A 20,963-nucleotide genomic window follows, 5' to 3' on the forward strand; every position below is an offset into this window, starting at 1 on the left:
TGTGTTCATCCAGCTCTACACCTTGTATATCCCTAATGTAGGTAGTATTGCATTTTAGGCAGTATAGACTTTATGGGCCGAAGGGCCCCTTCTGTATTATATGATTCAATGATTCCAGCTCCTTTCTGAAATCCAAATACAGGCATGACATGCAGACCTATTGTTTCAGATAGCTCCTAACCATTGTAAAGCAAAGAACTGTAGATGCTGGAAATGTGGAACAAAAACAGAAATTGCTGAAGAAACTGGCAGCATCTGTGGAGAGAAAGCAGAATTAATATTTTGGGGTATGCTGAAGACAGTGGCTTGGGGAAATGGGGAAAAGAAGTATTCGATAGGTGGAGGTGGAGGTGGAGCCCAGAGGGAGAGAAAAGCAGTTTGGCAGACAAAAGGATAGATAATGGTAAGCCAGGGAGGAAGAAAAGCTGATAACAAGAACCATTCGCAAGTGAAAATGAGTTGGCTGTGTTGAAAGCAGCCCACGTCATGACAGGGCCCGGGGTGTTAGGTGGGCAAGGACATGGAAGAAGGTGTTCAGGCCCAAAAATTATTGAACTCGATATTGAGTTCTGAAGGCTGCAGAGTCCCCAAGTGTAAAATGAGATGCCATTCTTCCCGTTTGTGCTGCCGCACCCAAGCTAGACCTGAAACATTAACTTTTCTTCCTCTCCACAGATGCTGCCAGATCTTCTTTTCTCATTCATGGGACATGGGTGTCGCTGGCTGGCCAGCATTTATTGCCCGTCCCTAGCTGCCCTTGAGAAGGTGGTGGTGAGCTGCCTTATTGAACCGTTGCAGTCCATGTGCTGTGGGTTGACCACAATGCTATTAGGGAGGGAATTCCAGGACTTTGACCCAGTGACAGTGAAGCATGGCAATATATTTCCAAGTCAGGATGGTGAGTGGCTTGGAGGGAAACTTGCTGATGGTGGTTCCCATATATCCATATATCTACTGTCCTTGTCCTTCTAGATAGAAGTGGCTGTGGGCTTGGAAGGTGCCGTGTAAAGATCTTTGGTGAATTTCTGCAGTGCATCTTGGAGACAGTACATGCTACTGCTACTGTGAGTCAGTGGTGGAGGGAGTGGATGCTTGTGGATGTGGTGCCAATCAAGTGGGCTGCTTTGTCCTGGATGTTGTCAAACTTCTTGAGTGTTGCTAGAACTGCCCCAATCCAGGCAAGTGGAGAATATTCCATCACACTCCTGACTTGTGCCTAGTAGATGGTGGACAGGCTTTGGGGAGTCAGGAAGTTCCTTATTTGCTGCGATATTCCTACAGTGGGTTATTACAGGAATTTGAGAGACGATTAATTTTTGTTTGGAAGAATGATGAGAGACAATGGCCAGATCTTCTCGTCTCCAGATGGTCAGAGACAAAGAGTACCCTGACGGATGCATTATGGGATCACTCACAAGTCCTGGTGCACTGATTATGTGATCATTGCTCAAGAAATTTAAACTGCCAATGAGGAAATTGCTGTCTGAAAATGTCCCCCAGAGACTTCAGAGAATTTGATTTACTTAGCTGAAGAGTTAGGCAGAAAAATTTATCATGGCTTATTAGAAACCAAAAGTGATTGAGTCAGGAAAGTGGGTGGCTAAGGTATTAAATGAATACTTTCCAGCTGACTTTACCAAGGAACAAGATACAGAGCAGGTCATTGTGAAAAACGGGGCAATTCAAACACTTGAAAAAATTACAATTAAGCAGGAAAGGGTATAGGATGAACTGTCTGTATTGAGAGTTGACAAGATATTACAGAGTGCAGAAAAGATTTCTGAGAATGGTTTGAGAGATGAGAAAAGTTAGTTATGAAGAAAGATTGGAGAAGTTGAAGTTGTTTTCCTTGAAGAAGAGAATGTTGAGTTGAAATTTGTTAGAGATATCCAAGATCATGAGAGGCGTTGATAGGAAAATAATATTCAAATAAGCAGAAGGATCAAGAACAAGAGGACACAGATTTAAGTTAACCGGTGAAAGAAGTAATACCGACATGATGAAGACATTTATCAAACTATGAGCAGTTAGGGTCTAGAACGCAGTGCCTGAGAGTGTGGTGGAGGCAGATTCAATTGGCATATTCTCGAGAAACTTGAATTATTATCTAAAAAGGTAGAATGTATAGGGCTACAGAGAAAAGACCAGGGAGTGGCGTAATAACATATTGTTCAAAAAGAGGCCTAGAACAATCATGACAAGCTGAATAGCCTCTTACTGTGATTCAATAATAGCCTGAGAGATGTACCTTCCAGGGCTGATAGAGTCAGTGGTGTCCCAACATTCCAGCTGTGATTTCTGAAGCAATCATTACCCCTGCAATATAACTGTTATGACCTTAGTTTACTTTGTTTTCCACATTAGTGCATACTATTGAACTCTTTCTCAGCAATTAATGAAGATTTAATTATTATTTGATTTGAATTATTGTTTTGAATTTTCAGGTCTTGGTGTCCTGACAGAATTCTCTCACAAGCTCGACACTACATTGCTGAGGCAATGGAGGCAAAATATGCAGAGCCAGTGATTCTAAACCTGGAGACAACCTGGGAAGAAAGTGATGCACAAACTCCTCTGATCTGTTTCCTGTCAATGGGATCTGATCCCAGCAATCAGATTGAAGGACTGGCCAAAAAGCTTGAAATTGGTATGGATTCAGTCAATGTAGAGAATACAACTGTCATCTGGTAGCATCCCCAGCATTTCTTTGTTACACTTTACATTTATGTTTTTCATCATTTTTCCATATACCAACAAATTACCAATGGACAGAATCCTTATCAACAAGCCCATGAAAGATGTCTTCAACATACTTAGCATCTAGGCAGTGCAGTAGTTTTCTAACGTTGTATAAATACATTAATTCTATTAATTCATCAGTTCTTTCATTTGTTATTTTCACTGTAATAATAGAAATATAGAAAATAGGAGCTAGGTAAGTTGTTTGATCCATTGACCATTTTCTTCCATTCAATATGATCACACTTATCCTCCATCTCAGCACCGTACCCCCCACTCTACCCATACCCCTTGACACCTTTAGCCTTGAGACATTTATATATTTCTTTCTTAAGTATATTCAATGTTTTTACCTCCATAGACTTGTGTTAGAGAATTCCACAGGCCCACCACTCTCTGAGTGATGATGTTTCTCCTCATCTCAGCCCAAAGTGACCTATCCATGTTACATTGCATTGACATATATTTGCTCATTCACTCAACTTATCTAAATTGCCCTGAAAATTCTTTACAGCCTTCTCACTATTCACAATCTTATCTAGTTTGGTGCTGCCAGAAATATTACATTTCATTCCCTCATTTGCATCAGTCTTTTCAGTGGAAGATACTTCAAGCATAACATTATTACTAAATAATTGGGGGGCTGTGTGGAATTAAGTACCATCACCACTGCTAGAGAACTAGTATTAGAACTAATGGTGCTAAAGGCAGGGAAGTCCCTTGGTCCCAATGGCTTGTGTCCCAGGATCCTAAAATACTTGGCTACAGAGATAGTGGATGCATTGATTGTAATTTCCCAATAATCTTTGGTCCTGGAGACGTACAACAGGAAGGGAAAACTGCTAATGTGACACCCTCATTCAAAAAGGGAAGGAGGCCAAAAATGGTTAAGCATAGGCTGATTATTGTTTCAAGACGTCTGTCCAGCCAACAATATAAATTCATATTTAAATAACACATCTTCAAAACAATATATAAAAAATGAAGAAAGCAAAAACCACTAATTTAATACTATAGTTTATATCTATGTATGCTCTGAATCCAGCTTCATGTTTGCTCCTCACCCCACCAAAAGTTCCCTTAATTTATAAAGTTTTGAGTTTTTAATCACTTCATTTCCAAAAAAAAACCAGCTTTCCAGAATTTGCTTTGATTTCTCCTCAGGGTTCCAGCTATTCAGAAAGATATGAGCAACGAAAACAAAAGTTGCTGGAAAAGCTCAGCAGCTCTGGCAGCATCCATGAAGCAAAAAACAGAGTTAATGTTTCAGATCTGGTGACCCTTCCTCAGAGTCCTGAGGAAGGGTCACCGGACCTGAAACATTAACTCTGATTTTTTCTTCACAGATGCTGCCAGACCTGCTGAGCTTTTCCAGCAACTTCTGTTTTTGTTCCTGATTTACAGCATCCACAGTTTTTTCAATTTTTATTCAGAAAGAAATGAGGTTTCCCAGTGATGCTCCCATTAGTTTTTGGCTAAGCAATCAGCCAATTTTGCTTCAAAACATCCTTACTGTGGCTATCTCAGCTCAAACATTGGCCAGAAAACCGCTCCTGCTCAATCTTCAATAGCCAGCTCCAGAATAGAATTAACATAACTTGGAACACATCTTTGTCTGGCAGCTCTGTGAATGAAGCAAGGAACAGATGTTGCAATATAATTAACCCACTCAGTATGTGCATTTCTCTTCCAGTATTTTTCTTTGTATCTTTCACCTGTAGTATTTTTTCCCTTTCTCTTCTCATACTGTAAACATAAAATGTTCGCTTTCATGTGTATTATTCCAGAGCACTTCTTCTGAAATGAGAATGCAGACCAATCTCACTGGGCAATCCTTAAATCTCATGGATTTTGCATACTGGGTCATATGACTCCTCTATGTAAACATTGCTGATTCAGTGACTCCAGTCAGTGAAACCCTTTCAGTTAGTATTTTACTGTCATTGCGGTTAAATCCAATTGATATTTATCTATGCTATAATCATAACACAACACTAAATATTTCTGTGTAAACAATAACGGATTTTTTTTCTTTAGATTGCAGGGCAATATCAATGGGCCAGGGACAAGAAGTACATGCCAGAAAGTTAGTGGCTATGTCGATGCACGAGGTCAGTAAAAGTATGAGTGCAAATCAGTTTTATGCCATATCAGTCATTTTCAATATCCAAGGATTTTCATGAACTTTGAACTGTTCAAGGTGGGGAGCATCCTTCGCTGTACAAGGAATTGGTGAGACCAAAATTTTAGAGGATGGTTTTGGGTGCCCCTACTTGAGGAGGAATGTAATTGCCTTAGACGCAGTTCAGTGCAGGTTCAATAGCTTAATGCCAGAGATGAGGAGTTTGTCTTAAGAAGAGAGATTGAACAGTTCAGGCTTGTACTCCCTCTAGTTTAGAAGAATGAGAGACCTAATTGTGGCATATGAAATGCTAAAGGGAATTGACAAAGTAGATGTATGAAGGATGTTTCCCCTTGTTTCGTGATCAAGAATGAGAGTTCATAGTTTTAGAATAAGGGTTTACCCTCCCTTTCACTAGAAAACAAATCAATCTCGCTGATTATGTCTGAATTTCCAATTCTATCAATGCAATGCTCAAATTGGGGAATTACAAAGGAAATAGATTCTATTAGAGCGTCACAGTTTTCTGTAATCAGTGATTAGTCAAGTTTTGGTACCCATGTATCTGGAGAACTTCAGCATCTTTGACTTGATTCCAGGGTATGAATGCCCAACACAAAGTCATTTTCGTCGCTGACTTGAGCCAACTTTCCAAAATTCAGTCAGTGAGAATTTTAAAAACTCACAATTGGCAATTCGTAGAATTTTGATTTAATTCACAAATATAGATTGAATTTTTAAAAATTAATAAATTGAAAATTTGTCTCAGTAAAGGTGCCACGGAACTGCAATTGATGGTTGTAAAAACAAAACAGTTTTGAAAATTTATCATCCTGTCTGGCTTACAATGACTTGAGACCACTAACTTTGCCTTCTGAAATAGCTGAACAAGCAACTCAGTTGTATCAACCTGCCTAGAAAAGTCAGTAAGGAACAAAATCAGATAAACCACTGCATCAGTAATGGCAATGGCATAGCCTTCTTGACCTTGCAATGTTTTCTTTACAAACATAATCTAAAAGTGAGAGAGCTGGCCCATACATGCTTATCATATCTTTTCTAAAGGATGATACGAGATACATTTTGACAGTAATTACAATGGTTTCATGGTCACCATTACTAATACTAGATTTTAATTCTACATTCATTGACTGAATTGAAATTCCACTAGCTGTCACAGTGAGATTTGACCCATGACAGCAGAGCATTAACCTGGGCCTCTTGAATTGCTCATCCAGTAACATAACTATGATGCTACTGATTGCCATATGCACTTTAAAGCTAATCCAATGATTAATATTCTAGTGACATACCTTCTTAATCATGTATAATCATCACTAATACTAAAATCAGAGCACCCCCAGTTCTTCCTTGTTTATTAATTATTTCACTTGGTTTCTGCCTGGCTGTGTACCTCAATTGGTAAAGGATTTCAAAGTTACAAGAAAAGTATCTTGAACTTTTTCAAGAACTCTTATTGTCCACATTGTTCTGAAGAGATGTCATCCAATCTTTTTTTCCAAGATTTATGTGAATCTATATAAATATACCTCAAACCTATAAAGAAGGACACTTTACTATGGAAGAGGCACGGAGTACCACAGTAACAATGGGCTGAATTTTCCTAATTGTTATGCTGTGTTATTTTCCAAGACTGCTTCAACGCTCATGGTGACTTTTTTCACACTACCCTCTGCTCTTCACCTTATTAGTTATGCAACCAAGGTTTTTGAGAAGATTTGTAGCTCGGGTTGTTGATGTGGTTGTTGACTTGCTCGCCATGCTGGTAAGTTTGTTCATAAATATTTTATCACCATGCTAGGTAACATCATCAGTGCATCTCCGGTGAAGTGTCGGTGTTCTGTCCCGCTTGCTATTTGTGTGTCTTGGTTTGCTGGGGTGGGTGGCATCACTTCCGGATTTGTTTCTTAGTTGTTGGTATATGGGGTCCAGTTCTACATGTTTGTTAATGGAGTTCGGGTTTAAGTGCCAGTCTTCCAGGAATTCTCGTGTGTGTCTTTGTTTGGCTTGTCCTAGCATGAGAATTCCTGGAGGCCTGGCACTCCAACCTGAACTCCATTAACAAACATGTAGAATGTTTGCGAACAAACTTACCAGCTCGGCGAACAAGTCAACAACCAAATTACGCAACCATCCTCTTTGGTATCTTTCTCATGCATTCATCTGGCAGGAGAGGCAAAATTCCCACCACTACCACCCCTGGGGTGGCACAGTGGCACAGTGGTTAGCACTGCTGCCTCACAACACCAGGGACCTAAGTTCGATTCTACCCTTGGGTGACTGTCTGTGTGGAGTTTGCATGTTCTCCCTGTGGCTGCGTGGGTTTCCTCCAGGTGTTCTGGTTTCCTCCTACAGTCCAAAGATGTACAGGGTAGGTTGATTGGCCATGCTAAATTGCCCATAGTGTTCAGGGATGTTTAGGTTAGGTGGGTTAGATATGGGAAATGCAGGGGTAGAGGAATGGGTCTGGGATACTCTTCGGAGGGGTAATGTAGACTTGCTGGACCGAATGGCCTTTTTCCAAACTGTAGGGAATCTATGGATGATTACCTTCTGGTGTACAAGCTGTTGCACTAGATTTAAAGTCCAGCCACACACCACTTAAGTTGCTGCAAACCAAAAACTACTTCACACACTGTCCTCTTAGCAAACCAAATTCTTTCAGAAGGAAAGCTATCTCCCCATTCTTTGGATAGGGATCTGCAGGTCTCAGTGGACAGTCTGATCAAGAGAAGAAATATCCCCTACCCAGTAGACCATCAGCGGAGGCCATGATATTAAACACAGCCAATCTGGACACAGATAGAGACTCAGGTCAGTTCTGTCTGTCTCTAGGGTCATACAGAATGCACAACAGCACAGGATGAAGGTCAATGACTTTCTGTGCTCCATAAAGCTGCCAACATTTCTCTGCTACCTCACAGTCACTAACTTTGACACTTTACATAAACCTCAACAATGCTCATAGACTACCAAACTTACCATTGCATGATGCACTTCCACTCAATTGTTCTCACTCATCTTATCCTCAACAACTATTAGCCCTTCCTATGCTGCAACTGAAAAGCTATGCAACTAACAGAGGCTGGCAGCTTCCACAAGGGTGACTTCTCAGAAATGAAACTAAGATCCATAAGGTCATCCAGGAGCTTGTGACATCTGCCAGGTAATCTGTCTTTCAAAGTTGGAGAGTGTCATTATTTGGTCTCTCAGGAGATGAGGTGAGAATTAAGACCTGAACAGAAATTTATATAAATGAATTTGACGTGAATATAGGAGGAATGGTTAGTAAGTTTGCAGATGACATAAAAATTGGTGGTGTAGTGGGCAGTGAAGATTATCTCAGAGTACACAGGACCTTGATCGGATGGGCCAATGGGTCGAGAAATGGCAGATGGTGTTTAATTTAGATAAATTTGAGGTGTTGCATTTTGATGAGGCAAATCAGGGCAAGACTTATACAGTTAATGGTAGCTCCCCAGGGGTCTTGCCAAACAAAGGGACCTAAGGGTGCAGGTGCATAGTTCCCTGAAAGTGGAGTCGCAGATAGACAGAGTGGTGAAGAAGGTGTTTGGTACAGGTGCCTTTATTGGTTAGTACATTGAGTGTAGGAGTTGGGATGGCATGGCATGTTGCAGTTGTACAGGAGATTGGTTAGACCACTTTTGGAGTACTGCATTCATTTCTAGTCTCCCTGCTATAGGAAAGATGTTGTTAAACTTTAAAGGATTCAGAAAAGATTTATGAGGGTGTTGCCAGGTGTGGACAGTTTGAGCTATAGGGAGAGGCTGAATAAGCTGTGGCTATTTTCTCTGGAATGTTGGAGGCTGAAGGGTGACTTTATAGAAGCTTATAAAATCATGAAGGGCATGGATAGAGTGAATAACCAAGGTCTTTTTCCCAAGGTAGGGGAGTTCAAAATTAGAGGGCGTAGGTTTAAGGTTAGAGGGGAAAGATTTAAAAGGGACCTAAAGGATAACATGTTCATGCAGAGGGTGGTGCGTGTATGGAATGAGCTGCCAGAGGAAGTGGCGGAGGCTGGTACAATTACAACATTTAAAAGGCATCTCGATGGGTACACAAGTAGGAAGGGTTTAGAGGGATATGGGCCAAATACCGGCAAATGGGACCAGATCAGTTTAGGATATCTGTTCAGCATGGACATGTTTGACCGAAGGGTCTGTTTCCATGCTGTATATCTCTATGACTGTAAATCAGGTGAGTTAGGATATTAATGAGGCACATAGAACTGAGGTTGTTGCTGCTTATCACTGAGATTCTGATCTTACCACTGAAACCGTCAGGGGAAAAATCAGAAATTTTCCCTCAACATGGAAAGTCAGATTTTTAAACTCTCACCATATTTTACCATAATTCTTGCCATTGCTTCTGTGGATCAAGGTATGGAAACATTCCACCCAGGCTTGTATCTGCAAGGAAGAGGCAGCTCTGATCGAGTCATATGGTCTGGAGAATTTTCAGAGAGAGGCCATGTGACTCAATTTGAATGTGAAATAAGCTTATTATATTTTGAAGTCAGAGAGAGAGAATTTGAGTGCAGCCATTGCACCCTCTCTCTTTGTTCACAACTGTTGTCAGCAGAACGCATGAGCTAAAAGTGCACCAGAAGGCATCCTTAGTACTTGTAGAGAATTCCTGGAAGGGATTCTTAAGATTGTTTCCTACCATCCAGAGCAAAGGGAATCTAGATATAACTGTTCCTGGAAGACATCCCACAGCCAGCAACTTGTGAGCACACATAAAGATATACATTTATATATGAAAATATGCAGGATTTTTTTGCATAATTAAAATTGTTTGTCAATAATCTTTATATCTTTATTTAAGTTTATTTTGTTAATAGGCCAGTTATTTGTTGCTGACTGAAGAAACCTGACCAATTTGCCCTTAATTCTGAACATCACTCAGTCTGAGATCTATATAACTGGTTAAATTACCAACTCAGTTTAATTTAAAGTTTATGAAGGGCTGGGACTAGTAAACGAAATAGAGATCCCTCCAACTTTGCTTGTAACAATTTGTAAGTTTTTTGCAAATCCTTATAAGCAAAGGTGATAATTTATTAAAGTGCTATCAATAAATTCCACGTTTGGAGTTTTGAGCATCGCAGATGACCTCAAACAAACACAGAGAATGTTGGAGAAATGCAGCAGGTTTGGCAGCATCTGCATCAGATGACCTCAATCCTACTTGTAGGTTTTCTTTGAAACATTCTGGAATTTGATCAGCCTGGATAAACTAACTTTTGCTACTTATACCACAGGGCGGATGGGTTCTACTGCAGAACTGCCATTTGGGATTGGCTTTCATGGATGAGCTGCTAGAAACCTTACTAATAAGTGAGAATGTGCATGACTCTTTCCGAGTGTGGCTAACCACTGAGCCGCATCCAAAGTTCCCGATCACATTGCTGCAGGTTAGTGTTTACACTACAGAATAACAGCAGATTAGGAAACAAACAAAATAGATGGATTTACAAGGTATCTTCAACATCTTGACATTGCAATCATCTGCCTCTGTGTTAGGGACCAATGCAGGAATTTATTTTCTAAATGCTGCATCTTCATGAATCCAAGGTGCTTGTATAACATGGACTCCACTGTTCCCTTTGTGAAAGTAACGTCAATGGTGGGGTCTGTTCAAGATTCAATAGCGGGATATAATTCAAGGAACAGACTTCTAGTTTAGGGAGACCCTACTTTTGTGGTCATCTGTTGGAAGTTTTGCTCCTAATGTATCAATGAAAATTCAGAAATCATCAAACAGTCAAATTCATTGGTGTTAATGCGCTAATGGTTGGAGGACTGGCTAACTAATAGAAAATAGAGTTAGGATAAGGGTAGCATATTCAAGATAGTGTGTGTGTTAGTGTGATAGTGATGTGCTAGGGATCAGTGCTGGGTCTACAAATATTTACAATATATATCAATGACTTGGATGACTTGAATGCACTATCACCAAGTTTGCAGATGACACAAAAATAGACAGGAAGACAAATGGTAAGGATGACACAAACAATTTATACAGAGATATAGGTTAAATGAGTGGACAAAAACTTGGCAGATGGAATATAATGTGGGAAAATATGAGGTTTGTACTTTCGCAGAAAGAAGAACTGATTCTAACTTTAATGGAGAAATACTTTATAAAGCTACAAAACATAATGATTTTGAAGTCGTCTTCTATTAATCTCAAAAAGCTAGCATCCAAGTTTAGCAGGTAATAGGGAAGGCAAACTGCGCATTATTTCAAAGGGAATTATGTATAAATATAGGGAGATATTGCTAAAAATACAAGGCACTGGTCAGATCATGAACAGTTTTGGGCCTCTTATTTAAGGAAAGATGTACAGACACTGAAAGCAGTCCAGAGAAGGTTCACTAGGCAGTTACCAAATTATGGATGGACTGCCTTCTGAGGAGAGGTTGAGTAAATTGGGCCTGAATTCATTGGAGTTTCAAAGAATAAGAGACAGCCTTACTGAAAAATACAAGATCTTTACGGACTTAACAAGGCAGATGAGTAAGGCAATCAAGGATTATGGGGAAAAAGCAGAAAAATGGAGTTGAGGATTGTCAGATCAGCCATTATCTTATTGGAAGGCAAAGTAGACTCGATGAGTAAGACTGAATGGCCTAATTGTGCTCCTATGTTTTATGGTCTTATCCTGGGCCCCTGTACATTAGAGTTATGGGAAAGTAGTGGAACACATGGGGACACAGGGATCTTCAGGATCAGTGATTTTGTAAGTTTGTATGTGCAATGAGTTTTTGCTATTTCTTTAAATGACTTTGATAAAGGAGCTAAAGATACCGTAGCTAAATTTACTGATAGGTAGGAAAGTAAGTTATGAAGTAAAGATAAGGAGATATAGAAGCAAAGAGATTTGGATACATTAAATGAGTGGGCAAAGATCTGACAAAGGACTATAGTATGGGAAAATGTGAAAATATTCATTTTGCTAGGAAGCATATAAAATAATTATCTAAGTGCTGAGAGATTGCAGAATTCTGAGATGCAGGGGGATCTGGGCATCCTAATGCAGTAATTGCAAAAGGTTACCTTGCAAATCCAGCAAGTAACTATATTATGATCCCAGCTGATAATTATATTGGTCAGCTAGTTTAAGTCAAATCCCAGAATGAAGAATTAGCTTAAAAGACCAAAAAACTCAACTTCCCAAACTAAGAAGCCTTCTTGAGCTCTACACTTCCTACTCACTCACTTGAGATATTTCACACTTTATAATTTTTTTTCAATCTAGCTTCACAGTTCATATTTGTTTTTGGTTTGAACAAGGTGGGTTCAAGGACTAAAACTACATACAGTACTCCAGATGTGATCTCACACATCTAGCAGCTTCAGTAAAGCTTCCCTGCCTTTATATTCCATTCTCCTTGCAATTACTGAGAATATTTCATTTGCCTTGCTCATCACTTGCTGTGCCTGCACACTAACTTTGTGACTTATGCACCATCAAGTCCTGCAATCTCTCCTCATTTAAAAAAAGCATACCGCTTCATTGTTCTTTCTCTGAAGAGAACAAGTTCACATTTACACAGGTTTTCCAAAGAACAAACAAAGATCAAAGAACAATACAGCACAGAAACTGGCCCTTTGGCCCTCCAAGCCTGCTCCAACATATTTTGCCCTTCCATGCTAAAACTGTTTTCACTTACAGGATCTGTATCTTTCTATTCCCTTCCTATTTATGTACTCATCCAGGTACTTCTTGACTGCTGTTATTGTGTCTGCTTCCACCACCTCCTCTGGCAACACATTCCAGGCGCTCACCACCCTTTGTGTGAAAATATTGCTTCGCATATCTCTTTTAAACTTCCCCTCTCAAACCTTGAACCTGTGTTCCCTAGTAATTGATCCCTTCACCCTGGAAAAAAGCCTCATACTTTTCACTCTATCCATGCCACTCACAGTCTTATAAACTTCTGTCGGTCATCCCTCAACCTTGTGCATTCCAGTGAAAACAAACCCAGTCTATCCAACCTTTTTTTAGCTAAAATCCCCCATACCAGGCAACATCCTGGTAAACCTTTTCTGTACCCTCCCCAAAGCATTCACATCCTTCAGGTAGTGTTGTGACCAGAATTGTATGCAATATTCCAAGTCCGGCCTTCTATAAAGCTACAGCATAACTTGTCTATCCTTATACTCACTGCCCCTTCCAATGAAGGCAAGCATGCCCTCGGCCTTTTTTTACTACCTTATCTACCTTTGCTGCCATTTCAGTGATCTGTAGATTTACACACCCAGATTTCTCTGCAAATCAGTACTGCTAAGGGTTCTGACATTCACTGTATAATCTCCACCTGTATTTGACCTTCCAAAATGCATTACCTCAGATTTGTCCAGATTAAACTCCATCTGCCATTTTTCGCCCCATGCCTCCAACTGATCTATATCCTGCTTTATCTCCTCACTATCCACAACTCCACCAATCTTTGTGTCATCTGCAAACTTACTAATCAGGCCAGCTACGTTTTCCTCCAAATCATTTATGTAGATCACAAACAACAGAGATCCTAGCACTTATCCTTGTGGAAGACTACTAGTGACAGACCTCCATTCCTAAAAGCATCCTTCCACCGTTAACCTCTGTCTCAAATGACTAAGCCAGTTCTGTATCCATCTTGCCGGCTCACCCCTGATATCATGTGACTTCACCTTTTGTACCAGTCTTCCATGACGGACCTAGTCTTTAATGAAGTCCATGTAGACAACATCAACTGCTTTTCCCTCATCATCATCCCCATGCTGTCTATCGCTAATAAGTCTATTTGCTTCTAAATGCATATAGATCTTGTCCCTGAGAATCTTTTCCAATAATTTCCCAACCACCAACATGAGGCTCATAGGCCCATAATTTCCAGGATTATCCCTGCTACCCTTCTTAAACAATTGGACAACATTGGCAATTCTCCAGTCCTCTGGGACCTCACCTGTGGCCAAAGAAGATACAAAGTTATCAGTCAATGCTCCAGCAATTTGTTCTGTTGTGTCCCTGAATATTCTGGGATAGATCCCATCAGGACCTGAGACGTACATAACTTAATACTTTTTAACACACACAACATCGACTTGGGGAGATGATGGCCAAATGGTATTATTGCTGGAATATTAATTCAGAGATCCAAATAACATTCTGGGGACCTGGGTTCGAATTCTGCCATGGCACTTGGTGGAATTTGAATTCAATAAAATATCTGGAATTAAGAATCTAATGATGACCATGAATCGATTGTTGGAAAAACCCATCTGGTTCACTAACGTCCTTGAGGGAAGGAAACTATCATCCTTACTTGGTCTGGCTTACGTGTGACTCCAGCCCCACAGGAATGTGGCTGTCTCTGAACTACCCTCTGGGCAATTAGGGATGGGCAATAAATGTTGCCTATCCAGCGATGCCCTCATCCCACTAATAAATTTTAAAAAAACCTCTTCCTTTTTAACAGCAACTTGGCTTAGAAATTTGACACTCCCTTCCCTGAGATCATCCTCCACTAATTCCTTCTCTTTGGTGAGTACCGACAAAGTGTTCATTTAGGGCCTCATCTACTTCTTCTGGCTCCATACATAGATTTCCACCTTTGTCCTTGAGTGGGCCAACCCTTTCCCTGGCTACCCTCCTGCTTTTTATATATGTATAAAAGCCTTGGGAGTCTCTTTAATCCTGTTTGCTAACAACTTTTCATGACCCCTTTTAGCCCTTCTAATTCCTTGTTTGAGTTCTTTCCTACTTTCCTTATATACTTCAAGGCCTTCATCAGTTCCCATCTTCCTAGACCTTATGTATGCTTCCTTTGTCTTTTTGACCAAGGTCATAACATCCCTGGTCATCCAAGGTTCACGAAACTTACCATATTTATCTCGCAGGAACACGCCTCTCTTGAACTCTTATCGACTGCCATTTCAAATACACCCACATGTCCGATGTAGAATCACCTTCCACCTTCAAACAGCTACCTCCAATCAAAATTCTTCACTTCCTGCCAAATATTGTTCTAGTTCACCTTCCCCCAGTTTAACACCTTTAGCTGAGAACTGCTGATATCCCTATCCATGAGTATCTTAAAACTCACAGTATTATGGTCACTACTCCCGAAATGCTCCCTCACTGAAACCTCACTCACCTGGCCAGGCTCATTTCCCAAAACCAGGTCGAGTACAACCGATTCCCTGGTTGGGCTATTTGCATGTTGTGTCAAGAATCCCTCCTGAATGATCCTTACAAATTCTGCCCCATCCAAGCCCCTAGCACAAAGTAAGTCCCAGTCAGTATAGGGGAAGTTAGAATCACCCCATCAACAACCCAGCTGTTTTTACATCTTTCTGAAATCTGTATACATATCTTTCCTCTATCTCCCGCTAGCTGTTAGGAGGCCTGTAGTATACCCCCAGCATTGTCATTTCACCTTTCCTATTCCAGAGTTCTACCCATATTGCCTCACTGCACGAATCCTCTGATGTATCCTGTTATATTGCATATCTGCTACATTCCATCTACCAATTTCCTGTCCGCTCATTTAGCAGGATTTGCAGACTCACTACCTCCTTTTGACAAATTACTTTCCCACCTATCTTGGTGACATGGCAAATTTAGCTACCATACTTTCAGTCACTTCATCCAAATCATTGATGCCGAATACAAATAGTTGGGAATCCAGCCTTATTTCAAGTAGTATTCAGTTGTACTGCCTGTATGGCTGGAATGTGGGTCATTCTGGTGCCCATGGTTTACATGTGGTTACTGAATGAATGATCGGTGAATAAGATGTGAATAGCATGTTCAGAATTTATGACAGACAGGCTTAGAAAACTGCATCGAACTCTGATTATTTAATTTACACAAATCATTAGTTATTTAACCAATTCATTTCACTCGCTGTTTACTTGAAGATTAATTGTCCATTGTTTATTTTCCAGACATCCATCAAATACACTAATGAGCCTCCGCAGGGAGTGCGGGCAGGACTCAAAAGAACATTCACTGGAATCACTCAGGACCAAATAGAATATTCAAATCTACCCATGTGGAGACCACTATTGTACGCTGTTGCTTTCCTGCACACCACAGTTCAGGTATTTGAGCCCAAATCTGACTATCTGACTATAATCTAATCATATATTCTAAAATTATACTAATTCACTGAGTATGATTAACTTGATCCTTAAGGTGGGAGACTTAGTAAATGGGTGGTACTTGCTGGTGCCTCACTACCTTATATTTAAACTTAAAAAAGGAACATTTACTAGAATCATTGAAGAATAATTAAAATGTTACAAGTTATTCATGTAGAAATCACATTGTAGACTGTTACTTCCTTGTATACCACTGTCTAGGAAATTGGGATTCGAAATGTACCTAAAATGAAAGCAAAGTACTGCAAATACTGGAATAACAAGAACAATGCTGGAGAAACTTGGCCAGCCTGGCAGCGTTTGTGGAGAATTCATGTTTTGAATATAACATTTCTTCGGGGCGGGGGCAGTGCCGGGGGGAGGGGGGCAGGGTATGTGGTGCAGGAGGATTGGTTAGCTCAGTTGGTTGATTTGTGACACAGAGTCATGCCAACAGTGTGGGTTCAAATCCCACACCTGCTGAGGTAACCATGAGGGACACTCCTCCCTGACCTCTCCCCTCACCTGGGATGCAGTGACCCTCAAGTTAAACCACCACTAGTCATTACTCTCTATTGACACAGCAGCCCTATGGTTTAGTAAGACTTTGGTGACTTTACCTTTACTAACACTTTTTCAGAACCCACGTGGCCTCCAGTGTTACCAGTGTCATGATTCCAAAGTTAAGATTCGGTAAATTCGAGGAAAAAACTGTTAACCTGACTATATAAATGTAAGTTCCATGTGGGTTACAGACAGACACTCAAATATGTAACAAGTTTTGTCCAAGAGATAACAAAGTCTTTGATGATTCACTGAGAGAAGGTAAATTGGGCATTGATCAGAACAAAAGATAACCACACATGGAGTTACGTTCCAGAACACAAATGCATTATTGGAACGTAACTCCATGTTTGCAAAGATCACCCTGTAACAGCTGCCATCTTAGCTTGCTAGCTGACAATCACCTGGATTCTCCAGTGGCCAGACAGTGATTATTCCAGGATAAATGGGAGTTGTGCGTAGACTCCAAAGGAACCCAGGAAATTAAAGATTCACCTGGGCAATTCCCCTGGGCCTGGAACTTCCCAAATCTCTCCATTTAAATTGGAGAATGTAGATAGTTCCAATGAAATTAAGTAACTCATTACTCAGAAAAAGTTTAACTATTAAAGGCACCTGGCTAACTACTGACTCCATATTTGCATCACAAACCCCCAACTACAGCTCCCCCAGACAACCCTGATTTAATACCCCTGGGAAACAACCATTTTCACTCATAGAATTATAGATTCTGTGATTTTATGAATCAATGATTCACTTGTTCAAGACTCCACCCCACCTTTTCCTGCTCCAGACCCAATTCTCCCAATTATCCCACTCTGGACCCAATCCTCTGGACATGAGAACCCACACCTTCTCGGTAATCTCACACTTACATTGTGTACTTACTGTTTGATACCAACTGTCAAAGTGGTTGTGTGTGATTCTGGATCTTCACATTTCAGAATACAGAGGTGGCTGCATTGAAAAGGGGGTGTGATTTCCCTCTTTGGACAGTTCTGCACCATGACGACTAGGTTAGGATTGTTTTCGCTGGAGTTCAGACAAATGAGGGGGGATCTCATAGAGACTTATAAAATTCCAACAGAACTAGACAGGGTAGATGCAGGGAGGATATTCCTGATGGTGGGTGCATCCAGAACCAGGGGCCAGACTGAGGATTTGGGGTAGACCGTTTAGGACAGAGATGAGGAGACATTTCATCACCCAAAAAGTGGTGACCCTGTAGAATTCATTCCCAGAGAAAGTAATTGATGCCAAAACATTGAATGTATTCAAGAGGCAGCTAGATATAGCACTTAGGGTGAATGGGATCAAAGGTTATGGGGAGAAAACAGGAATAGACTATTGAGTTGGACGATCAGCCATGATTGTAAAGAATGGCGGAGCAGGCTCAAAAGGCCAAATGGCCTCTTTCTGCTCCTATCTTCTTTGTTTCTATATTTCTTCTATGAGAGAACTGTGAGTATGGAGGTATAGCTTCATGCTTCTGAAGGAGCCCTGACTGGAATCTCCTGTTAGAATTGTGGAGTTCTCTCCTTTCATAGAAAAGGGACAGGTCATTCCTCAGAAAATCTATTTCAAAAGGAGAAGCAATCTCAACAAAGAAAGATTTCATCTTGAACCATTCAGGACAAATAGGAAATTGGGAAGAGAAATCAAAAGTGCCACATTTGCATAACAAGAAGCCAGGAATCTTCATTTTCTCTCAAAATCTGCTATCTTGCACAGTCCAACTGTGTAAGAAAACAACAACTATGAAACTACAGCAGTCATCATAGCTACTTTATCTGACTTCATGTGTTAGCTTCTTCACTTTAACAACAAAGAACTGAAATAGCATACCCCAACATTACACAACAGAGTCTGCTGCATTCGCTGCACACAATGTGGTCTCCTCTACATTGGAGAAACGAAGCATAGACTGGGTGACTGCTTCGCAGAACATCCATGTTCTGCTCACAATAAAGATCCTGACCTACCTGTTGCCTGCCACGTTAACACACCACACTGTTCCCTGGCCAACAACCCTGTCTCTGGCTAGCTACAGTGTTCGAGCAAAGCTCAACGCAAGCTGGAGGAAAAATACCTCAGTTTCCAGTTGGGGACCCTGCAGCCCTCCAGACTCAATGTCAAGTTCAATAATTTTAGGGCCTAAACTCTTCCATGTCCCAACCCCCTACCTCACACACACCAGGCTTTGTTACCATATAGCCTGCCCTTACACACCATCTGTTGTTAGTCACTAACAGTCCCCATTAACAACTACTCACCCGCCCAGTCAGATCGTTATCAACTCCTTTGTCTATCCAACTGCTTTTCTCTCTCTTTGAGTTCTATCCTATCATTTACTCCCTACCCCATCCCCCTCCTATTTTCTGCATATAAGCCAACGTTTTCCCAGCTACCATCAGTTCTGAGGAAGGGTCACTGGACACAAAACATTAACACTGATTTTTTTTCTTCACAGATACTGCCAGACCTGCTGAGCTTTTCCAGCAACTTCTGTTTTTGTTCCTGATTTATGGCAACCACAGTTCTTTCAGTTTTTATTACAGAGACTAATTGAGCCTTTCTTCCTATAATTAGAATTTGGATTAGGTTTTATTGTCAACTGCACTCAAGTACAGGGATACAGAAGTACAGTGAATTGTTTACAATGTTGCTAATCACAGCATTATCTTAGGTACAAGGTACCTAGGTACAAAATCTTAGGTAAAAGTAGAAAAATAGAGAAATTAGTTAAGTGCTTGTTTATCTTCTTTTAAATGTTAACTTTTTTGTTTCTAATTTTACCTCTTTATCCTATTAAATCTACTGCAATAACTTGTAATTAACTATTTCTTAACTGGTTTAAACCAGGGACTTGACTCATGGTCTACTTTAACTTGAATTATACAAATTAAAAGGTGGGTGGGGGCAGCAACTCAGATTGTGGCAGACATAACTGATAGCTGTACCATCAGACATGCCTTTTACATGGTGGTCAGTGAGACAGATCCATCAGCCAAATACTTTTCAAGCACCTCCTGTGGGCCAGGTGAACGTGGAATGCATTCCCCCAGCTCAACCCAAATTGAATGTCCTTCAATTTAATCAAGGTTCGGATCTAATGGTAAGGGTACAAACTCAAGTGTGCTGTGTGTGCACCAAAATTGCAAAGTGAGTAGATCAACATCAAACAGCAGCTCACAATGATTTGCACATGGACTGCCAAGTGAGATGCAGTTGACTTTCTTATACTGCTGCAGAGTGAGTGAAGATTCTGCTTGAAATAATCGAAGAGTTTTCCTAAGTTTGAGATGTTGGATTTTGCCAAAGAGATCAAAGGGGTTGGAGGGCTCATCAGGAGAAAGTATGCAATCAGTAATGGAGTCTATATTGGGAGTGACAGGAGATAGCATGTAGTGGTTAATACTGGAAAACTGTTTGTAGTCGAGTTCCCCACTCACCAGTGTTGGAAGCTCTGCTTCTTTAATGACCAGGATTTAATGATGCGTATGGATACAATTTCAAACTTTGTTGAGTATATAAATTTTACAAGTCTTGTGAACTGTGAGGAGGATAGGTTAGAACTTCAAAAGGACATACAGATAGTGGTCGAATGGATGGACAAGTGACAGAGGAAATTTAATTCAGAGAAATGTGAAGTGATTCATTTGCTAGCAAGAATATAGAAAGACGGTAGATAATTATGCAGAAAATTCTAAGAGGTCTGAAGGAACATAAAAACATGGGTATGTAAAACAGTGAAAGTGCCAAGACAGAATAAGAGAATGGTTAATAAAGTACACAGCATCCTACACTTTATAAATAGGACCATAGACTGTGAAGGCAAAGGTGTTATGTCAAACTTGTATGGAGCACCAGTTCAGCCTCAACTACAGTATTAGATCACATTCTGGGGTGTCACACTTCAATAGGAGTTGTTGAAGCAGAAAGAGTGCAGAAAAAATTCTCAAGAATGGTCATAGGAATGAATAATTGAAATAGATTTAGATTAGGTAAATATCGAGCACTATAATTTCTGTGATTTACATAAAAATGTGATTTAATATTAAGACTGTTAACGTTATTTTCCAATAGAACTGAGTTGAACACCTATAGCTTCTCCAACATAAAGGCTGCCTATTTCAACTTATTTGCATTCTCCAGCTCTGCCCCAATTATGAGCCATTGAATTGCTCATTCAAAATTCTTTTTTAACCAATAGACTTCACTATCCCAATGTTTCCCATGTTAGGATCTACTATCTTGCAACCTCTATAACTTTCCAACCCAAATTTTGGCTGAGTGTAAACTGACCTGCATCAGATCCTGAGATAACAAGGCGTAGAGCTGGGTGAACACAGCAGGCCAA

The 20,963-nt window shown here is 40.4% G+C and overlaps 2 protein-coding genes across 2 annotated transcripts in view; both read left to right on the forward strand.

The window, feature by feature from the left end:
- Positions 1 to 20,963, forward strand: part of LOC109930964 (dynein axonemal heavy chain 8-like) — a 2,199,840-nt gene that overhangs the window by 1,022,745 nt on the left and 1,156,132 nt on the right. The gene's annotated exons all lie outside the window — the stretch shown is intronic.
- Positions 1 to 20,963, forward strand: part of LOC109918465 (dynein axonemal heavy chain 8-like) — an 876,900-nt gene that overhangs the window by 801,063 nt on the left and 54,874 nt on the right. The window contains exons 60-63 of the mRNA XM_048596621.1: positions 2,445 to 2,647; positions 4,777 to 4,850; positions 10,167 to 10,319; positions 15,845 to 16,000. Of these exons, the coding sequence (XP_048452578.1) occupies positions 2,445 to 2,647; positions 4,777 to 4,850; positions 10,167 to 10,319; positions 15,845 to 16,000 (586 nt within the window). The remainder of the gene's footprint in view (positions 1 to 2,444; positions 2,648 to 4,776; positions 4,851 to 10,166; positions 10,320 to 15,844; positions 16,001 to 20,963) is intronic.

Source organism: Rhincodon typus, chromosome 5 (genome assembly GCF_021869965.1).
Source record: "Rhincodon typus isolate 14 chromosome 5, sRhiTyp1.1, whole genome shotgun sequence".
Taxonomy (NCBI): Eukaryota; Metazoa; Chordata; class Chondrichthyes; order Orectolobiformes; family Rhincodontidae; genus Rhincodon; species Rhincodon typus.